The sequence below is a fragment of the Pelobates fuscus genome, chromosome 1 (assembly GCF_036172605.1).
Source record: "Pelobates fuscus isolate aPelFus1 chromosome 1, aPelFus1.pri, whole genome shotgun sequence".
Lineage (NCBI taxonomy): Eukaryota > Metazoa > Chordata > Amphibia > Anura > Pelobatidae > Pelobates > Pelobates fuscus.
The window spans coordinates 469,914,829-469,938,746 of record NC_086317.1 but is presented as its reverse complement, the minus strand read 5'-3'; the positions used below and the strand labels follow the sequence as shown (position 1 = coordinate 469,938,746).

The 23,918-nt window shown below is 38.7% G+C and overlaps 1 protein-coding gene across 3 annotated transcripts in view; it reads left to right on the top strand.

The window, feature by feature from the left end:
• MYO7A (myosin VIIA) overlaps positions 1-23,918 on the top strand; it is a 150,260-nt gene that overhangs the window by 30,267 nt on the left and 96,075 nt on the right. For 2 of the 3 annotated variants that reach the window (XM_063431535.1, XM_063431519.1), the window contains exons 3-9: positions 351-503; positions 14,701-14,718; positions 15,403-15,587; positions 17,756-17,877; positions 18,866-19,008; positions 22,472-22,585; positions 22,818-22,971. In XM_063431535.1, coding sequence (XP_063287605.1) covers positions 351-503; positions 14,701-14,718; positions 15,403-15,587; positions 17,756-17,877; positions 18,866-19,008; positions 22,472-22,585; positions 22,818-22,971 — 889 coding nt within the window. The remainder of the gene's footprint in view (positions 1-350; positions 504-14,700; positions 14,719-15,402; positions 15,588-17,755; positions 17,878-18,865; positions 19,009-22,471; positions 22,586-22,817; positions 22,972-23,918) is intronic. The other variant, XM_063431528.1, reaches the window with a different exon arrangement.

Genomic DNA, 23,918 nt, shown 5'->3' with positions numbered 1-23,918 from the left:
GTTGCTGGCAAGAATACACCTGAGACTATTAATTTTATTATTGGTTATGTTTATAAAGTTTTTTTCTTTGCTGCTGAGGGAAATAAAGAAAGAGTGCAGCATAATACTCGCCTCCGTGTCATTAATGTCATGGAGGTGGGAGGGTCTGGGAGGGAGGGTCTGCTGCTGATTGGCTGGAATGTGTCTGCTGACTGTGAGGTACAGGGTCAAAGTTTACTCAATGATGACGAATAGGGGGCGGACCGACCATCGCATATGTTCGCCCGCCGCGTTCGCCACGAACAAGCCATGGCGAACTGGCGAACTGTTTGGGACATCACTAACTGTGATACATTTTTTTATTGTAACAGGAACACTGGATTTCACCTCAAAATGCTACTCATATCAAGCCAATGCACCCAACCTCGATTCATGGAGTAGAAGATATGATTCGATTAGGAGACCTCAATGAGGCAGGAATCCTTCGAAATCTGCTCATTCGATACCGTGAACACCTCATATATGTAAGTTTAGAATGTTTTTCTGCATTCTTGTGCTGTTACTAGGGATATGTGGACTTCCCCTTGTCCAAGAACGAGTGATACAGCATCATAGGATAGGTAGTCCACAAAACTGTGCATAGGGAAGACTAGCCATCATTGTATTACAGCAGGGGTACCACAAAGGTAGATTCCCACATGACTTAGACTAGACCTTCCATGATGGTTTGCCATTTCGTGTCAGAAATGGTCTTTTTCTCTGGCTCAACCCATATGTAATTATAATTATAATAATAATAATTTGTAACTACTGCCACCATCTTGCTTTCATATGTCCCAAGCATTGCAGTTCTGCCACAGCATCAGCAGAAACACTATTTCTTGTAATGAAATTTATTGAATACGAAAAGTATCGCCACAAGAGTCTGACAGTCTGCCCGACATCATACTGAGGCCGGAGTAAAAATCAAGAGATTCAGGGGAAATGTGGACTATAGGGTTTTTAGGGGAAGTTTATCAAGTTGTTGTAAAAAGTGTCTTTTATTTTTCCGTCCTGTTCGTATTTATGAAATTGTTCTAATACTGATTTCAAAGGTGTTTACTTTTCTCTGCCTTAATTCACCTTTTCTCTCAAAAAATACCAATTTAAAAAAAAACAAAAAACTCTTATTAGAGTGGCAAAAAAAGAGGAGAGGAAAGGAACATTTATATTGTGGAAAAAGTGATAGCATGATTGATAAATCTGTTGTGGCGTTGAAAAATGGCGTACATTCGAAAATGACAGTCTAGAGAAGTAACAGATGAATAAACCTGACAGATTTGATCATTTTTGTGACAAAAAGTGCAAAACTATCTGCTTCACTTTCAGCGTTATTCACCAAACGTCGGATTTAGTCAGATTGAATAAAATAAGGTAAAAGTTACTGAATTCCGACTGCATTGGCAATTCACAGATTTTCTAAAGCCAACTGTGGTATGGATTCGGTCAGCCCGACCAATTCTGTAAAATTCGTTCTGATGTGTACGGATATAAAATAGGCAGGGTGGACATGCCAATATTCCCCTCCCCATATAATAGAATACCACCCCCCGTGCATGACTTGTGGTTCCCCAAACCCCTAGCCACCCCACTAAAAGTCCCTACCTGCCCCCCTCATCCTGTTACTAGTGTGCAGGAGGCCAATATATCACCCCACTAAAAATCCCTACCTACCGCCCCCATCCTATTAATAGTGCACAGGAGGCCAATGTACCACCCCACTAAAAGTCCCTACATGTCCCCCTCATCCTATTAAAAGTGCGCAGGAGGCCAATGTACCACCCCACTAAAAGTCCCTACATGTCCCCCTCATCCTATTAATAGTGCGCAGGAGGCCAATGTACCACCCCACTAAAAGTCCCTACCTACCCCCCTCATCCTATTAATAGTGCGCAGGATGCCAATATATCACCCCACTAAAAGTCCCTACCTGTCCCCCTCATCCTGTTACTAGTGTGCAGGAGGCCAATGTACCACCCCACTAAAAGTCCCTACCAACACCCTTCATCCTATTAATAGTGCGCAGGAGGCCAATATATCACCCCACTAAAAGTCTGTACCTACCCCCTCATCCTATTACTAGTGTGCAGGAGGCCAATATGTCACCCCACTAAAAGTCCCTACCTACCCCCCTCATCCTATTAATAGTGCACAGGAGGCCAATGTACCACCCCACTAAAAGTCCCTACCAACACCCTTTATCCTATTAATAGTGCGCAGGATGCCAATATATCACCCCACTAAAAGTCCCTACCTGTCCCCCTCATGGTGTTACTAGTGTGCAGGAGGCCAATGTACCACCCCACTAAAAGTCCCTACCAACACCCTTCATCCTATTAATAGTGCGCAGGAGGCCAATATATCACCCCACTAAAAGTCTGTACCTACCCCCTCATCCTATTACTAGTGCGCAGGAGGCCAATATGTCACCCCACTAAAAGTCCCTACCTAACCCCCTCATCCTATTAATAGTGCACAGGAGGCCAATATACCACCCCACTAAAAGTCTGTACCTACCCCCCTCATCCTATTAATATTGCGCAGGATGCCAATATACCACCCCACTAAAAGTCCCTACCTACTCCCCTCATCCTATTAATAGTGCACAGGATGCCAATATATCACCCCACTAAAAGTCCCTACCAACACCCTTTATCCTATTAATAGTGCACAGGAGGCCAATATATCACCCCACTAAAAGTCTGTACCTACCCCCCTCATCCTATTACTAGTGCGCAGGAGGCCAATATGTCACCCCACTAAAAGTCCCTACCTGTTCCCCTCATCCTATTAATAGTGCGCAGGAGGCCAATATAACTGAAACCTGTTAGAAAAAAAATGATATGTACCATATGAAGCCTTCTTTCACCTAATTCTGTTTTACAGCCACAAAATAGGCCAAATAAAAATCGAGAATAACCAACGCCACTAATTAAAATAAAAGGCATGATTTTTTTTAAAAAAAAAATTCATGTGGGGACTGGCTAATAAGTGCTGAACAGCCGCCACATAATTAACGTCATTCATTTATAACTATTTGACCTCTGGTTGCTAGTGCTTCCAGCAGGTAAATACTTAAGATTTTTTTTTAAATCCAGTCCTGGAGTTGAAGCCTCTGAACCTGGACTTGCAGCATTCAGTCTGAATTTCATCTCTCCGGTGGCGGACTAAATTACATAGGTTACTCAGCGCTCATACAGAGCAGTGGGGAGACAACGTAGGACCACTCATTTTGGAGAAGCACAACTCTCACAACGCTTTGCCTACATTAAAACACGGTGATCTTAACGGACCCTAGTCACACACAGTGTGTTATTCAGTTCCACATTAACATTTAATAAATTGGATGAAGGGCGATTCTGACAGCATTGTTCTAGAGCAAGTTAACCCCAACAGCGCTATGAATTATTAATAACAGAAGAAGGTGCTGGGTTACTAGTAAGACATTGCTTTGTGACCTCATAATTCTCATTTTTAACGCATGGGGCTAATTAATGCTGTGAAGGCAGAATCCTGGCTCTTCCATTCTTCCTGGATAGATAAATATAATGAAATATTGCAACAAAATAAACCCTAACTAATTTCTCCAGAACCCTGAAATGGCATTTTTCCCTTCTAATACACGCTAGTCATTGATTATAGATATGATGATAAACACATAACACATGCTGCTGGAGTCACTAGGTGTACGTTATATATCCCAGAATCCTCCGTCAGTATGACCTGCACAGGAGGAGAGTGCGTTTACAGTGATCTGTGCAAGCCTGAAACTGGATTGTGGCCAATGACAGCCTGGCCAGCCTCAGGTACTCCCAGTGGATCAGTCCAGGCTTGTAGACCACTAGATTGTGGACCTATAGCTCCAGCACAATCCCACACCGTGCTGGGGTAGCAAACACAATCAACGATTGATACATAGTACATGCCCAGTGTGAAAGGAGCAATTTCTTTTTTAATCACTAAATTGGTTTAGTAAAATTTTTCGATAAATGGACAATATAATTCTATACCTTCATATTTACATATTATGATTACATTGTAATAATAACATTCATAATTCTATAGCCACTTCTTTGATGTATGGCCTCATTTTTTATCACTTTTTTGGTTTTCTGTGTATTTAACCCCTTAAGGACACATGACGTGTGTGACACGTCATGATTCCCTTTTATTCCAGAAGTTTGGTCCTTAAGGGGTTAAAGTGTAAGCAGTTTATTAGTGAAACACTGCCCCCTCCTGTCTAATACAGGGATTTATAAAACATTGCAAGGGCTGCAAAAGAAATGAACAATCTGCTTGAGTAAGTGCAGTAATGCTGTGTAGCAGAATAAGACGTATAAAACACACGACCTAAGAGATGACCAATCAAATGCTACATTTGGCAGAAATTGGTGAAGAGACTCATAAAGCCATTAGTAGCCAGTAGTATGTGAATGTGGTAAAATGCAAGTGGGGACGGTTATTTTGTCCCAAATGGGACTTGGACACTGTAAATCAGTTCGTAAAAGTAGCAAATCTCAGCACTGAAAACAGCATGATTATAATTTGACTTTAAAACATATTGAAAATCTGTTTACCTCTATATAGGAGGTATTCGATAGAGACGTGCCCAGGTGAAAAATGTGTTTTGGTTTGACTCATTCATTTTCCAATCTCTGTTAATTGTGGAATGAATGAAGGTTGCTGTCACAAAGTTACAATGCACCAATTTAGGGAGTTATCTACTAAACTACCAAAACATCAGCAACTATCAGCACCAAAACAACTTTAGCTTAATGAAGTGGTTTTGGTGTACATATCAAAAATCTCTAAAACAAGTTAACATCTCATTGCAAATCAAACAATTTTTTTCATGAAGGCTGTGTCAGTCACAGCTAGGGGAGGCTACATAAATACAATCAAAAGTGGATTAACTCCTAAGCAGCAGAGAACTGAGCAGCATTTGAGACTGCAGGGCCATGATCTATACACCAAAACCGCTTCATTAAACTACAGTTGTTGTGATGCAATAGTATCCCTCTAATAAAAGTCTTTCCTTAGCGCCCTAATTTGTTATCCATAAATATAGGGAGTTATCGGCTAAACATCTGAAAGAGCAAAAGTAAGAAAAGCCATTACTCCAAACCCTTGTAAATATATATAGATATATTTTAAAATGAATAGGTCCCACTCCCTTTCCCTGCAAAAATAAATGTAAATACGTTTTTGCTTACTTGAAACCTAGCACCGGACATAGCTGCCAGTGGTCCTTTTCACCTCTCCTCTTGACATCTCAGAAAACAACACACAGTCCAATCAAAAGCACACTATGAGACAGGGGAGGGGGAGAACACTATGGGACAGGGGGGGAAGAACACTATGGGACAGGGGGAAGAACACTATTGGACAGGGTGGGGGAAGAACACTATGGGATGGGGAGAAGAACACAATGAGGGAGGGGGGAGGGAGAACAATATGGGGAGGGGGAAAGAACACTATGGGACAGTGGAGGGGAGAGAGCAATATGGGGAGGGGGAAAGAACACTATGGGACAGTGGAGGGGAGAGAGCAATATGGGGAGGGGGAAAGAACACTATGGGACAGGGGAGGGGGGGAAGAACACTATGGGACTGGGGGGAAGAACACTATGGGACAGGGGGAAGAACACTATTGGACGGGGTGGGGGAAGATCACTATGGGATGGGGGGGAACACAATGAGGGAGGGGGAAGAAAGAACACTATGGGGGAGGGGGAAGAACAATATGGGACTGAGGGAAAGAACACTATGGGATGGGGAAAAAACACTAAAAAAGAGGAAGGGGAGAGGAATACTGGGGGAGAGATTAAGGGGGGACTAAGGTACAGGGGAGAGAAGGGAAAAGGAACACTGGGGTAGGGGCGACCACTAAAAGAGAAGGGAGATGAACATTAAGGGGAATGGGGGGGGGAGGAACACCAATGGACATGAAGGGGAGGAGGGGAGGAGAGAGGAACATAGGGGGACCTGAGTGGGGAGAAAGACACACAGAGGGACATGAGGGGGGAGAAGGTTCACAGAAGGGTTGATGATAAAAGCGACACACAGAAGGGCCTGTATGTTGAAATACAAAGGGACTGGGGGTGAAAGAGACACAGAGGGGCTGGAGAAGAGGAAAAAGAGACACAGAGGGTCTGGGGGGGGGGGAGATAGGCTGGTGGTGAAAGAGAAACACAGAAAGGACCTGGTAAGAATAAAAGACACAAAGGGGCTGGGAGAGAAGGAGACACACAATGGGGCTGGGGGGGAGTAAGACACACAAAGGGGGTTGTAAGATACACACAAGGGAGGTGTAAGACACACAATGGGAAAAATAGGGGATAAGATACACTAAGGGGGGTAAGACATTTAAAAAAGGGGATATAATTTCAGGACGGGGCGTGATGACGTAGTGACGCTCACGCCGGGAGGGGAGGGGTCGCGAACGGAGGAGAGGTGAGACGAGGCAAGGTGCGGAGGACGGAGATGGGATGCCGTCTGTCGCTGAGCTGGTGAAACTCTGGCGCAGCACTCGCTGATAACGCTGGCTGCGAGAGTTCGATTGCTTTGGGCAGAGCTCCGGCGTTGCAGGTGCGGTGGGTCATTTTGCTGCTACGAGATTGCGGAGGACTTTGATCTGATCATTAAAGGGTTCCAGAGAGTTACTCCGAAATAACATTGACCCAGCCATCAATCCTCATACTGAAGGGGGTGAGTCAGTGAGGAGTAAAATACTTAAATACTAACAACTCAGCAGACTGATGTACTTTATACAAGCTAATGCTATGGATAAGCTCTGATAAACTGATATTGATAATATAAAGAGAACAAATTAGTCCACTGCTTAGTAGACACCTTCCGTTGGACTCTTTTTCTATATTGTCACTGGGTCCCTGTAACATAAGGGGTAACATAGGACAATTGGATTAGAAGAAAAGAAGAAAGGAAGGAGAAAGAGGGAGAAAGAAAGCAAAGGCAAAAAGAAAGAGGGAAGAGGGGATAGAGTCTGAGGGCCTCTGAGGCTAACACCCTTCCAAACCTCAAATTTATCCTGATTGTTAACCCATTCTCTGATATCCTTATATTTTTCTTTAAAGAGAAATGTCTTTAAAAAAAAAAAAACACAAGACAGTAAATCGTCTGCTAAGGCAGATAAGAAAGGCCAGAAACAAGAAAAGAGACTTTCAGCTTTTTTTGTCCCGCAAGATAACCAAGATGGCTTAGAAAAATCAATTATAGAGCCTTTAACTATAGGGATGTCCTCCTCCCCTACGGGGACAGATAAAGATATAGTTACTCCTATCTTCCTTAAAAAGTGTCTGGAATATATTTCAACGGACATTAAAAAGGAATTGTACAGCAAATTTTCTGATATTAAAGCAGATTTAGCCACATTAAACGGACGCATCCAGATAATTGAAGAAAGGGAAGAGGCCTTAGAACTTCAGCTTAAAGAGATAAAGGATTCTCAAACAAAAGTGGTAATCAAAATGAAAGAAATGGAAGATAAACTGTGCGACTTAGAGGATAGGTCAAGGAGACTGAACCTACGGTTCAGAAATATACCGGAGGAAGTGTCTGATGCACAACTATATGATTTTTTACTGGAGTTCTTCGGTAGCCTGGGAATTACAACGCCACAGGAGGATATAAAAATGCCTCGATTCCATCGGCTCTCACAGAGAAAGCAAGACCAAGCATATCCCCGAGATGTGATAGCGGCGTTCGCTTCATTTGAGTTGAAGACACAGATTTTTCAGCTTGCAAAGAAGACGAGGACAAACGACAAATTTAAAGCCATAAGAGTTTTAGCAGATGTCTCCTTTATAACGAGACAAAGAAGAAACCTTTTCTCCTCGGTTTTCCCCTGTTTAAAGAAACACAACTTAAAGTTTAGATGGAACTCACAATCTGTGTTATACATTTGCTATAGGGATACTTGGTGCCCTTTTAAGTCTGTGGACCTTGTCCATGCTTGGTTAAATGATAATGATCTGTAATGTATCTTTTTCTGCTGATTGGCGGTAGACACTTTTTTTTTTTCACTGAATGATGTGGTTCGAGATATAAGCATCACTAGCTATTTTATATTCACTATTTTAACTTCTATTAATTCACCATTTACTAGAGATGGTTAAAGGTGTTATTCACTGTCTGATTGTTTGGTGGGCGATACATTTTCGTTACAGCTTAAAGTGAAGGAGTATAAATTCTAATACTAATTATGCTCATTATTTTAGATGTACACTCACTGAGTGGCACTGATATGACGAGTCTAATTTATTTATTTATTTTTTAAGAATTACTTATTTTGATAAATTCACCATTATATATATATATATATATTTTAATCACATCATATAACGGAGTTGGTTAAAAAATGTATTCTCTGTTTAACAGAAAGGGGAAAGGGGAGAAGAAAAAAAAAAGTGAAAGGGAGGAGAGATGGGGAAAGGGAGACTATTTATTTATTTATTTATTTATTTTTTATTTTTTTCTCACTGAATGTTGTGGTTGTGAAGAACAATCTTAATTTTTGTGTTATAAACATCACGATAAAACGATAAAATCTTACTTTTACAACTATTTCTAAATCACTAATTTACCGGAGATGGATAAAGATATATGTTTGCTATAGTTATAGTTTTCAATGGTGGAGTATAAAATCTCTACTAACACTGTGTTTATTATTTTGGATTCATATTCACGTGTGGCATGGTTATGTTGAGTGAATTCATCTTCTTTCGATTTGAGATTCATCTACTATGACAAATTCTATATTATATCAATTATATAAATACTCCACTTATTAGAGTTGGATAAAAATTTTATTCTCTGTTTGGCAAGCGGAGAGAAGGGAAAGAGAGAAAGAAAGGGAGAAATAAGGGTGAAAGGGAGGAAGTGTGTTTCTTTCTTTCTTTGTTTTTTGTTCACTCTCCTCCTTCTCTCATTGCCTCGCTGTTACTTGACCCTCCGTAAATCTACGACCCTCCCTGTGGGAATATGTACGATTCCCAGTTCCTGGAAGATTTTTGTTGTTTTCCAGGTTATTTTGTAGATATGTCTGTATATATGTGGTATTTTTTGGTGTGGTTTGTCTTCAATTGGTCTTACATGAGGAGGTTTTGGTCAAAGAGCCCTATAAAGGACAGAATAGGTTTAAATAGAACAACTTATGGTCAGGGTGATTTCTATTAATGCCCAAGGCCTTAACTCTCCCATCAAATGAGGTTACTTGTATAATACTCTTATTACTCAGAAAATACAAATTGGTTTTGTGCAAGAAACCCATTGGATAGGGTAGTTTAAAACACTGTGGCCTTATAAGAACTATCCGACAATCTATTCTGCCACCTTACAGGGTAAAAAAAAAAGTGGAGTTTCTATAATCTTTTCTAAAGAAGTTTAAAATGTAAAATGACACAGAGCACTCTGATTGGCTTAAACCAACCAATTAGAGTGTTCTAAGCCTAATTGCTAGCCTTGACCCGCCCTGCGGAGCTCAGTACGCGGCGTGCCCTCGAAGGGTGAACAAGGATTAATTTTTTTTTTGCGCTCGTTTTATTTTTTTCATTTTTTTAAAGTGCGATGGGTATGATTGATGGCTTTTTATTTGGCCTTTTTGGGGGCTGAAGAAAGAAGATTTTAGAAAAAAGAAGACGTCAAATGGTAAGTTTATTTTTTTATTTACAGGTTAGTTATTTTATTCCCCCCTCACTATTTTTAGGGTGAGGGGGGTAGGTAGGGGATAGTTTGATTTGGGTGGGGGGGTGACTAGGGGCTTGGGACCCCTAGTCACCTTGATTGGGGGGGGTGTTTCATTTAGGGTCCCCACCCGCCGCTCAGGGGTGGGGGCCGGGGGGGACAGTAGGTCCCCCCTTATTGTTTTTTTAGGGCCCCCACCCACAGCTCAGGGGTGGGGGCCGGGGGGGAGGACAATAGGTCCCCCCTATCTTTCTTTAGGGCCCCCACCCACCGCTCAGGGGTGGGGGCCGGGGGGAGGACAGTAGGTCCACCCCCCCTTATTGTTTTTTTAGGGCCCCCACCCACCGCTCAGGGGTGGGGGCTGGGGGGAGGACAGTAGGCCCCCCCATCTTTATTTAGGGCCCCCACCCACCGCTCAGGGGTGGGGGCCAGGGGGGGAGGACAGTAGGTTCCCCCCCCCTTATTGTTTTATCAGGGCCCCCACCCACCGCACAGGGTTGGGGGCCAGGGGGGGAGGACAGTAGGTCCCCCCCCTTATTGTTTTTTTAGGGCCCCCACCCACCGCTCAGGGGGGAGGGCGGTAGGTCCCCCCATCTTTATTTAGGGCCCCCACCCACCGCCCAGGGGTGGGGGCAGGACACCAGCCGTGCGCGGGGGGGGGGGGGGTTATTAGGTTTGTTTGTTTTTACAGCGATATAGCGAGTAGGGGCATATTATTTACTAATACTAAGTAATCTTTACTTAGTATTAGTAAATGTGGCTGAAAGACCAATTTAGGTCTTTCAGCCTTTTAGTAGATAGCTCCCTGATACCGTGGGAATTAGGGAGTTATCTACTAAGCGGCTGCAAGATGCAGCTGTGGCAATGAATAGGATCTGAGTTTCCTTCATTAGAATGAAATTCCGATACGAACAAAGTGCCGAATTGCGTTCTAAAAGAAACAAACATACTGTTCTCATTCAGTTAGAACGCAATTAGGCAGTTTCGTCTAAAATGACAGGAAGCATGGCGGAAACACAGAGGAAAGGTAAGGATTATGGGAAAATTGCTCCTCCTATTTGCTCCTCCGCTGGTCAGAGCTGGTCAAGCGGAGGAATCCTCCATAAGGCAAAGAGTCCCTACTTTGTCTTATGATTTTAAAGAAAACTAAAAAAGACAGGAAGAAAAGAATAACAGATCCTGAGAGAGGGGGAGAAGAGGAAGAGATTGAGGAAAGGTAAGTTCGGCATGACAGTGCCGCTTTAAAGAAAATTCATCTGATGAGATCTCTAAAGAATGTCTTTGGTGTTCTTGCAAAGCAGTCATCAGAGGATATTGGATCAAACTAGCAAGCCAGCAGAAAAATAACTTAAATAACACTATGTCCGACATATATATAGAATTTTACAATCTCTCTAAAGCCAACAAGCAATCTTATTCCGATCAGAGAGCTCTATCTATTAAGCACTGTCAAGAAAAAATTAATGCTCACATTAAGATTAGGATAGAGAGCAACATTAATAAGCTCAATATTAAATACTATTATAAGAATAATAGAGTTGATTCTATACTATCAAATAATTTAAAAAAGAGTGGCTGATCAAAAGATTTCTAAATTGGTAGATGGAAACAATTGTATTTATAAGCCAGACAAATTTGCTGAAAAAAGTCAGATCTTTTTATGTGAGCTTATATAATTTGAATACATACCTTTTCTTTAAGATTTTTAGAAAACAATTAATTCCGCTTCTAACTGATACCTTTAACGAAATGGCGTCTAAAGGTTACTAAGGGCACATTTCACTCCAATTTTGAAACAGGGAAAAACGCCCTCCAATGTGACCAACTATCGCCCTATTTCTTTGGTCAATGTAGATGCCAAACTTTATGCTGCAATATTGGCCGAACGGCTGAAAAAGGTCCTACCATCTCTGATTCATGATGATCAGATAGGGATTATAACGGGACGCTATTCTTCCAATAATACTCGCAGGGTGCTCAACCTATTGGATTGGGCCAGACAGGAAGGAACTCCTCTCCTGACCCTGTCGGTGGATGCTGAGAAAGCTTTCGACAGGGTCGGGTGGGAGTTCATGAAGAGAACTCTTTTTCAGTTTGGCTTTGAAGGGTGGTTTTTGACTGCTGTAGGTGCTTTATATTCGAATCCTACTGCCCGAATTGTAGCCCGTGACTTATGTTCAGAGTGGTTCTGTATTTCCAATGGGACAAGGCAGGGCTGTCCCCTCTCCCCCTTACTTTATGTCTTGTCTATAGAACCATTGGCGAACAATATCAGACTTAACTCACGGATTAAGGTTATGGGAGCTCAGGAGGATGTTTGGAAGCTGTGTTTATACGCGGACGATATTTTAATTTCTATTACTGATCCCCTCAGCTCTCTCCCGTATCTAATGCAAGAATTTGACAACTATAGCAGGATATCTAATTATAGTTTAAATTTGAATAAAACAGTAGCTATGGCTGTCAATATTAAAAAAGATAACCTAGCGCTTTTAAAAAGCGTTTTTGATTTCAAATGGACGAACAAAGAGAGCAATTATTTGGGGTTGATTATTCCCGCGGATATAACGCAGACTATGAAAATAATTTTTTTGAAACTACTAAAAGAGACCAATGCCTTATTGAAAGAATGGAGAGTTCATGAGATCTCTTGGTGGGGAAGGATAAATACTATCAAAGCTTACATAATCCCCAAATGGGCCTACCTTTTTAGAATGCTTCCCTTCTCGATCTCCCGCTTTTGGCTGAATATGGTCCAAAGTAGTATTACATCATATATATGGAAAGGGAAACGTCCTAGAATTAACACGTATACTTTATCTAGGAAGACCCAACAGGGTGTATTGGGATACCCCTTGAATATGCAAATTTATCAGGCTAATATGCTGTTTCATGCTTCCCATTTACACATAAGTGACTCAAGAAAGCAAGCCTGGTACAAAATTGAATCAGCCAGAATTGGTCTGGATAATCTGGAGCTCCTTTTGTGGAGGGAAGTAAGCCAGAATAAAGATCTGCATGACATCTCAGTCCTCTCCGCTTTGTCCTTATCTCAAACACTCAAAGAATGGTCATATTTAAAAAATATCCTGAAAATTAAGAAAAAACTTTATGAGAATCTTACTATACGCTCTTTAGAACAGTTTATGTTAGAGATACATTTACGGCATTGGTATAAAAACTGTAACTATAAGATAAAAGATCTTTATATTAATCAGCACTTGAAAAGTTTTGAAGCTCTTAGGATGGAGCTAGATTTAAAGAAATCTTTAATTATCTACGTCTGAAAAGTTTTCTTCAAGACCATATTATTTCTTTAGCTGCTGATAAGGGTAACCTGTTTAGGAAGATTTTTTCAGGCTTAGATGTAAAGAAGGTATTCTCTTTTGCGATAGATTTGATAAAACTCACTGGGGGTCCCGGATATACCTAATGCTTTAACGAAATGGGAAGAAGACTTGGGTATCTCCATTCCCTATAATAACTGGTGTAAAGCATTTCTGTTGACAAGGAAACATATACATAACCTGAATATCCTGGAGACTTTCACAAAAATCTTGTTTAGATGGTATTTGGTCCCTGTAAGACTTTCTAAAATATCCATCTCTAACCCTCCAAATTGTTGGCGGTGCTTCCATTCTGAAGGGACCTTACTCCATATTTGGTGGACTTGTCCCAGAATTAAACCTCTATGGAATATCATATTTGATCTTATTTTTAGAATTGGAGGTATACGTCCTGAGTTTTAAGCGGAGTTTGCACTACTCCATCTTTTTGGCTTAGAAATACAAGGTAATTTAGAATTGATGATGGTCCATTGCTTAATGGCAACTAAAATTCTAATTGCTAGATTTTGGAAAAATACGGAGATCCCAAATAAAGCCCAACTTAAAGCACAACTATTATACCAACTTGAGATGGAGAAGGGCTTACTCTTGAGTAATAACTTCCCTAATGAGGGACTTTGTGAGTTTTATTCTAAATTTATTGTAGACATTACAGACTGGTAACGGGCTGGAATTCGGGTAATATGTATGTCCATTTCTGCCAAGCTGGGATGAAAGCAAGATTAGGATAGTTTCTTATGATCTCTCTGATCCTTTAGTAGATATCAAAATAACTCTATTTATGGGTAATTTGACTCTTCTTTTTTTTTATCCTATGTAAGATCAATTGTGTGTGTCCTGTTTGTAAGCTATAGCCCATCTTTGTCTCTCTGTGTAGATGTGGTTATGCTTATGTTCTGCTATTATTGAATCCAATATTGTAAATTGATACTTTTTGTCTTAGCTGCTGTTTGTAAGGTATTGTATGTTATTTCCGGGTTAAGATGCCTTTTTTTTCTGTGGCATCTTGCTCGGTTATGTGATATGTTTGTCTTTTTATAATCTATTTAATAATCTATTTAAAAAAATTCAATGAATATTAAACAAAAAAATAAAATAAAAAAGGGGATAAGAAACAAAAGGTGGGTTAAGAGGCAGACAGGTGAAGATGATTTTTGGTGGGTGGGGTGGGGGTGGGGGCACACAATCATCTTCCCCTGTGTACAATAAAATCCTTGCACAAAAAAAATCATCTTCCCATGTGTACCCTAAAATCCTTGCACAAAAACAGTAAACATGACAGTTTTGACAGTGGTTGGTGATCAAATAGTTGAATAAACAGTGTCAAAATATTAGTTAAATATCTGGGGTTCTAATTTCTATAAATATATACTTTTGTGTAGCATTTCTGGATTTGGTGACCTCTGCTATTGTACAGTAATTCGCTCCTTGCAATATGTATCCTATAACTTCCAAATACTTACTGAAATCCTAGACATGAGACATTCCCACAATCAGGACTAAAAAGTGAAGCTATTTGAGTTACTAAACATTTTAAGCTGCACTTTGAGCAAGTGATTGAACGTTTGCACTAGTGGTTGGTTAGATTTACTAATATCCTCTTTAATGACAGAACGTACTTTTGTTTTTCTAAGACTAACTGTGGAGGACGGGTAAGTACAGTGCCACCATCCTCCATTAAAATCCATTGTCACGGTGTTAGCCATACACATTGCTCCCATCTAATATCACAGCATCAACACCAATGTGCACTGCTGGTTCATGTCATTGTCCTGTCCTTGTGTATCATATGCCATTACCACCATCGCAATCACCACTAGTGCTTGAAGACATCACTGACATTTCAGCTTTGTTGTTGATGTTTCGCAATAATGTAAATCACTGCTTATCTTAAAGGTTAGTTATTTTAAAGGTTACACAAAATATTTGTTACCTTCTCAAGCTTAGATGTAAAAGCATTTATTGCAACATTTTATTAGAAGCTCGAGAGAATGGAAACACATCCTTCCTTTATGTCACGTTTTCTCAGTTTTCATGGTGCCAGTAGGTGGCTAACAAATTTTGGAAAACTGTCAACCAAATGTGTAACTGATAAGGTCACCTCCGGGTGAGTGTACAAACCTAATCCATGATTTATGCAGTGGAAATTAAAATGTATATATTGTATCTCCTAAATTCCAATGAAATATGTAAAAGTACAATTATGAGGGGAATAGACTTTCAACGGCAGTAATATGCCAGAATTTCATATTATCTACGCAGTCCATGTTGAATAGTTTTCTCTCTATGCATTTTTTTTAGACACTGGTTTATTGTCTTCTAACGGTCTCTTCCAGACATACACAGGTTCTATTTTAGTTGCAGTGAATCCCTACCAGTTACTGCCTATCTACACCCCAGACCAGATTCGCCTGTACACCAACAAGAAGATTGGAGAAATGCCACCCCACATCTTTGCCATAGCAGATAACTGCTACTTCAATATGCAACGTAACAACAAGGACCAGTGCTGCATTATTAGGTAGGTGCTTTCATTCATTTCACGTTCATATGGTTATTGCTCAAGGTATGTAAGTGGGGATATTTCTGGAGATACAACTACAGCGATTCCTGGGGCAAAGTTCTAAATGTTCTAAATTCACCATGGAAACTGAAGGAATGCTCATACTGATCCTCCATATGTAGAACTTTGCACCAGCAGTGTAGCATAATATACAATATAAAATATATAAAATAGGAACGCTTCCCCCCCCCCCTCCCCACCCCCACCAATCATGTATACATCACAAGGGGGCTGGCTACCTTACATACAGAATCCAGAACATTCATTCAACCAGCCTCAAAGCCCACAAAATGTAATAGTTTAAAAACAAGACAAAAAAACATGACTTGGTTATATAAAATGGAAATTTAGTTACATTATATGATCATACATTGCATAAGCCTTGCACAACACCAATGCACCCAATTTTTTGAATTTTGCATTGATGTTTTGTACCCTTCTTTTTGTACTTGTACATATTTGCACCCATGTACATCGCTGCGGAATACAAAATAAAGTATAATGGATATATATATATAAATATGTGTACATAGCTGCTTAGGAAAACCCGAAGATCAGTGTGTCAGTGAATCCTGTCCCTAAACCATGTGAGACCTTTATAATCTATCATCTTTTTATTACTGGACTGTCTTGCAATGCTATTGCTGAATCAGAAGATTAATATGTTTAATAATTCTCTCCTGTAAGTTAAAGTTTATTTGGACACCAACACAGGAAGCAAGGAGTTTAATTAAATACTCCTGATATAAAAAAAAAGACAATGTCGGAATTATCAAGCATACATCAAGAAGAGAACAAAAAAGATGTATGATAATATAAATGCCTATCTCAGATAACTAGAAACACACACATATATAACTAGACACTAACACACCACACGCACACACAACACGCCGATCTAGCAACTCACTCTCCTACACACATAACCGGCCACTCAAAACTCAACTCAAACACAATGACACACACACAATGAAACAAACCCACAGCAGCAAATATTCAATTGGCTTTGCTGAATTTCTCCATTGTTTGAGTCACACTCACACACAGTGATACAAACACTCGCACAGAGTAACACTCTTACAGCCAAACAAACACTCATACAACTCATGGAATATGTGTGTATATTGAAAAGTAATGTTACTTAGTCTACATATTAGGGCACTATTGAATACAGATTAAATCCACAATTAATGGGAAGCTTCACAATGATGGATTCATGTTTCTCTAAGCACATACCAGCATAGAAAAAAGATAAACTACCTGCTACAATATAATTGCTCCTTAGATTCTCAATGTACACTTAGGTCCTAGGTTTTGGTCTAGAGATATACGAGTAATTACGTTAGAGGTTTTAGAATTTTCAGGGTGCTATGTTTCTCGAAGGGTGAAGTTACGGGGTACTGAATTACCTACAGCGGTACTTCTTAGACTGTTCATGTTAAATAGAAAGCAGTTTGCGCAAACAAGCTAAATATTCAATCTTTTTCAGTGTTCCGTGGAAGCCAAATGAATAGACAGCAAGATATTTTAATATTTTAACTCTTCTGGACCAAGGAAAAAATGGAAAATACTGGGCAAACATTCAAAATCAAATTCCAAGGGCTTCACAGAGTAGTGCAAATAGGAAGGAGTTTTATTCAGGATCATAAAAACAAACTGACATACAACGTTTCAACATCAATTGTATATAATTTTGTTCTCCTGATTCCAAAATAAAACTCCTTCCTATTTGTATTACTTTGTGAAGCCTTTGGGATTTTACTTTGGGTACGTCTAAGGGACTGCAGATCCCTTCCATGGTTCTCCAGGCGTGGTAGCAGACTCTATTGGGTTCCATGAGTCCAACACTGCCTTTGCAATTGGCTACTGGGCAAACATGGCAGCTTGGAAAACGAGACCTCATGTTTCTTGGGGTGATATTGCTGACAGGTCCACTTCCAGACTTCATTTAATGTCCGAGTATAAATGGCCCAGTACAAGTAATTTTAGATATGTGTTATAGAGTGAAATATAAAAAAAATTCTGTTAAAATGCATTGTAATCATTTTCTTTTGTGCTATTTCTAAACTATTTGACTGTGATTATTATATTTGTTGTTCTGTTTTTCTTTGGGTTTTTTTTCCCAGTGGTGAATCAGGAGCTGGGAAGACAGAAAGTACCAAGTTGATCTTGCAGTTCCTTGCAGCGATTAGCGGGCAACATTCATGGATAGAGCAACAGGTGCTGGAGGCCAACCCTATCTTAGAGGGTAGGTGACGATTTGTTAATATCCTTCCATGAGAAACCCCCCCCCCAAAAAAACTTTTAATTATCTATATATATCATAAAGTGCTATCAGATGTACTTACTGTTTTACTGTTTAAAACTACTAAAGAACAACTATCACCTCAAACTTTTTTTATTTGATAATTATTTAATCAAGTATTGAAAGGAAATATATATATTTTTAAATGATTTATATGGTAAAATAAAGGAGAAAAACGCATCCCTACCTTAAGAATGTGACCAGATCCTTCAGCTATATGCATGTATGTTTCTATGCAGAGAAGATCATAGAGACTAACTGTTGGTTTTCAAACAACGGACGACCCAAGGTGTGTGTATATGGCTGAAGGATCCTGTCATATACTAAAGGTAGGGATGAGTTTGTCATTGAAAGGGTGTGGAATCTTTTGAAAATACATGTTTCAGACTAAGGATTTTCACTCAGACTGGGCACACCAATTTATGAAGAAAATGGCAAAGTGACAGCAGGAAGTATTACTGGACATTAAAGTGGTCACTGGTCAGTATCTCTGAGGAGGACATGGTAAGGGGCGTGAAAGGATATCTCTAGTGTTTAATAAAAGTCATATTAAATTAACAAGAGGCAGAGGAAAGGGTGTGCTTAATTACTCAGAGGTCTCTATAATTGGCTGCACTTTGACACTGTACCCCCACACACAGAGTCACCCTAAAACTCACAGAGGGCAGTCAGTCTAAGTAAAGCTAAAATGTTTAAAATCCATTCATGGCTGTTTACCTAGAAGAAGTACATTTCCCATGATGGACTGAACAATGCAAGGTTAGTTGTCACTTATCTCATTAGATGCTCCCCGTCGTACATTCACTTTATATGTTCAATAATGTATAGTGTTCAGTTACTGGATATAATATCGAGAAAGAGATCTGCAGGAATGTAAAATGTACGTCAAGTTTCACACTTGTTTTTTTTAACGAGCTTTTTCCATTTCCAGCTTTTGGGAACGCCAAGACTATTCGCAATGACAATTCCAGCCGGTTTGGTAAATACATTGATATACACTTCAATAAGAAAGGAGCTATTGAAGGGGCCAAGATTGAGCAGTATCTTCTTGAGAAGTCTCGTGTCTGCAGACAGGTACAGAACACAAAGGGCATGGGACGACAGAGACAACAGTCTAACAGGTCTTCTGCTGAGATTCTTCTGGGTTCTAGTTTGTCTAATATTTGTATTAGTTCATCTAAAACAATCCTTGGAGAAATGTTCCCTTTGACTAAAAAAATACATCTCACAGAATATGTTTTTTTTTTTTTAAAACATTTTAACGATCATAGTAGAAACATATTATTGCATATTTTTTTAAATAATAATCATTAAATTGTGGAGTTGTATATTGTTTTGGCAAACTTGCAAAGACTTAATAAATTCAATCCATCCCCAGCTAGAATGGATGAAATTTATTCAATCCAGGAGAATATAAAATCTAAGATGAGGGACAAAGCTGATAAAGCCTTAACTAGATTAAAACATCAATGGTACTACAGTAATAACAGACCAACCAAAAGCTTTGACAAAAAAAAGAAAATGTATGATCACTCGAACAGGATAAAATTAATTCAATATAAAGGAAATACCTGTCTTTCTCCCTCTCAGGTTGGTAATGCCTTCAGAGATTATTATGAATCTTTATATAACTTACCTGAAGTAAAGAAATTCAAACAAGAGATCAGATTATTATTTAATAATCTAAATTTGCCCTATTTTTCTGTGACCGGTTTGGAAAAATTAAATCAAGGAGGTCTCAAGAACAATACTACAAATGAAGGGAGGGAAAGCTCCAGGTCCAGACGGGTTTTCAGCTTTGTTCTATCAGGTTTTAGATCCCATACTATCACCCCTGCTGACTCGTATATTTGATAAAGTGGGCAGATCTCTGTCTTTTCATGCAGAAATGCTAGATGCTTCAATATTCACAATTTTAAAGGTGGCTAAAGATCCCACATGTGCAAATAATTACAGACCAATATCCTTGATTAATCAGGATATAAGAATATATTCTAAAATCTTAGCACAAAGATTAAATTTGGTAATGTCTGAATTAATTCACCCTGACCAATCTGGCTTTATGTTAGGTAGAGCGGGAGAAGACAATACACGCAGAATATTGGGAATATTAAACCAAGTCCATCTCCAGGAAGTTCCATCAGTCTTTATGGCCTTAGATGCAGAGAAGGCATTTTATAGACTCAATTGGAACTTCCTACGGGAGACAGCTCTTTGGGATTACAGATATTTTCTTCCATCATACTGGCTCTATTTACCAAACCAATTAATGGAGTTTTTTAATATCAAAAATGGTACAAGACAGGGCTGTCCATTGGCTCCATTACTCTATGCTCTATCCATAGAGCCTTTAGCAACATGTATACGCAATGCAGATGGGGTCCTTGGCATACTTAATCACTCTGTATGCCAACGAAATTTTTCTATCACTCACATCTCCTGTTATTTCTGTTTCAAATATGTTAAAGATAATCGAAACTTATAGCTCTTATTCTAATAATAAATTTAATTTGTTAAAAACTCAAACTATTTCCTTCTATTTAACAGATGTTCTAATAGAACAATTAATGGATCTTATACAATTGGATTGGTTAAATAAAAGATAGACTACTCAAACTATTTCCTTCTATTTCACAGATGTTCTAATGGAACAATTAATCGATCTTATACAATTAGATTGGTTAAATAAAAGATAGACTATCTTAAGATTCAAATCTGTCCAAAATTTAAAGAAATTATATCAGTTCATTATAACTACTTGTTAAATTACTTTAAAAATGTACTGAACCGTTGGGAACATATGGAGGTAGCATGAATGGGCCGAATACATATTGTAAAATCCTATGTAGTACCTAAGATTTTATACCTATTTAGAGTGATATCCCTACAAGTTTCCCAGAAGGTCTTAAAGCAATTTGAAGTCCTGTTTTCGAAATTTGTATAGAACTCTAGGAAGCCAAGAGTTCCAAGTTTCATTTGTAAAAGAAATGTAAACACTGATGGACTGGGTTTTCCAGATCTTAAACTACTACATCAGTCGTCTATGTAATCTCATTTTTAGCCTGGAATATGAATAGTAAAAGAAATACTCCCTGGTATAATATTGAGAAATATTGTTGTAGACCGCTCGAGCTTACTTACTTAATTGGTCCTCTGCAGGACTGCTAAAAAATTAAATATTAAATCCAAAATAATTAAGGACTTATTAGCAACACTTTATTATCTTAATAAAGAAAAGAAAAAAAGTAACTTTGTCTCGTATGCTTCTCCTATAGAGTCAGTCTCTCTATATGTAGACAATATTTCATTAGATTCATGGAAAAATTATGGAATTAATTTAATTTCAGATTTATACATACATAATAGTCTCAGAACCTTTTCTGACCTTAATTCAAATTTTAACTTGCCATCTGTCAAAATATTAAATTTTCTGAGACTTGAGAATTGTTTAAATACATTTCCCCCTTTACCGATTAATGCCTGGGGTAAATTCATCCTTGCCTAATCTCCGACCAAGCTAATTTAAAAAATAACTTGATTTCTTTCATCAGAATCTAATCCAGTTAAATAAAAAAATATAATTAGTTGCGAAAAAGATTATATTAGTCAAATGTCCCCTCAGATATATGGTTTAAGGCTTTGGTCAGAATATCAGGAAAGCTTCACATTGTGTCTCCTTACAAGAACAGTATTATAAACTGTCCCACAGATGGTACCTAGTTCCAAAGCAATTAAATAAATTTAAAACAACCAATACAAATCCATGCTGGCGGTGTAAAAATGAAATAGAAACTCATCTACATATATGGTGGGAATGTAAATCTCTAACCCGTCTTAAACTGGAACTTAAAAAAAAATATTGGATCTTTGGTAAATGATACTTACATACTAACCCCATAAACGTTCTTTCATCTTGATCTTCCCATAAACAATGGTATCTCCATATATCTGCTTATTAATATTTTCTTAGATTATAAAATCTCTCTAGCTAGATATTGGAACAAACAGGCTCCATCATGGGCTGAGATTTATACACACATCTCTTTTTAAGCTGATGCAGACAAATACTTTTTCAACAAAGATATCATTAGGAAAAAAAGTATAATAGGGACACCCTGGTTTTTAATTTTATTAAAAATAGGCCTCGTGAATAGTGACACTGGTTTTTATTTGTAATAATATATATTGATTACTCTAATCTCCACCATGCTCATGCGACAATTCTAAATTATTGGTACAATGTTGATAAATACATATCTAGGGTTTCTGGAATGGCCTGCTGCTAAATAACTGTTGTAATCTTTTTTTTCTTTTTTTTTGTTTATATGTTTGTATTGTGTTTTATATTATGGATGCATTGACAAACTATGGACATTGAATGTAATTTTACTTATGTGATTTATGTTAACATTGAAAATTAAAATAAAAGGTATAGAAAAAATAAAAATCATTAAATTGTATCTATGTTTTTTTTTTTTTTTTGGACAATCAAAGTACATTACATATATTTTTTTAATATAACTACAATGTATTACAGGCTCAAGATGAGAGAAATTATCACGTGTTCTACTGTATGCTAAAAGGGATGTCTCCAGAACAGAAGAAGAAATTGGGACTTGGACATGCCACTGACTACAACTACCTCTGTATGGTATGTCTGTCCTGTATTACTCCAGAAACACTATCATTTCCAGATAGCAGTGTGGGACAAGCAGAGGGATTCATACTAGGATAGTGTTTGTCCGAACAAAGACATTGTCGAGGTGGGAAGTTGATAATTTAGCACTAGCCGCAGCCATGGCTCTTGGATAAGAAGGAAAATCATGGCAGCAGGGGGGGCAGGTAAAGCAGTGCAGTTGTGACCTGGATTTATTTTTTTGCAGGGTAACTGCACTACGTGTGATGGAAGGGATGATAGTAAAGAATATGCCAACATCCGCTCCGCCATGAAAGTCCTGATGTTTACTGAGACTGAAAACTGGGAGATCTCCCGTCTCCTTGCTGCCATATTACACATGGGAAACTTGCGCTATGAACGTAAGAAGTTATAACGCTTTATAGATGCAGCGGATATATTACATTTACCAGTTGCTATGTCAATGACACTTTGAACGTGGGCTCTGTCTATCGAATTCGCAAATTACAAGTGAATGTTTAGTGATTAGTGTGTTTGCCATCCCGTGATAATCCTTTCAAGGATATATAAACCAGGATTTGACCAGGGATTGTACATTTTAGACCAGAGCAAGAGAAATTAAATAATTTTGAAACTCCGTTTTTTTCATGATTTCCTAATGGGTTTTTAAAAAGTCCTATCACTTCCTGGGAGTTTTAATCTTATGTTTAATTATCCCCATGGTTAGCAAATATTTGTGTGGTTTTAAAAATAAAATGTAGCAATTCACACAAATTCTGGAACTGGGTGCCTCCGTCTTAGCTCTCTGTCAGACATTTTTCTAAGCCTGTTAATAAGTATAAAGAGATAAAGAGAAATAGAAGCAATATCTCTGTTTCCTCTCCTCTAATGCCTGGTGTGCCTTAGCTGTGCCAGGGCTCAACTGGATCGTAATGTCACTTGCTAAATCTTGAATACATATTTAATAGATTTTTTTCATGTTTTTTTCCATTCTACTTCTGTGTGTGGATCATTTTATAGAATAAAAGTAATCAGAAAAACAAGAAGCCTTTTGGATGCCCTAAGGTATAATAAAAATAATTAGTATCATAGAATGGTTCTGTCTGTCTTTACTGACCATCACAGTCCAGACCACCACAGTCTCCTGACCTTAATGTCATCGAGCCACTCTGGGGAGATGTTAAACGTGCGGTTCATGCAAGACGACCAAAGGCTTTGCATGACCTGGAGACATTTTGTCAAGCTGAATGGGCAGCCGCAAGAATTAGGGGCCTCAAAGACAACTATGACAAAACACTGCACGCTGTCATTGATCATTGTTAAAGGGGACAATAGACTTTTGAACAGG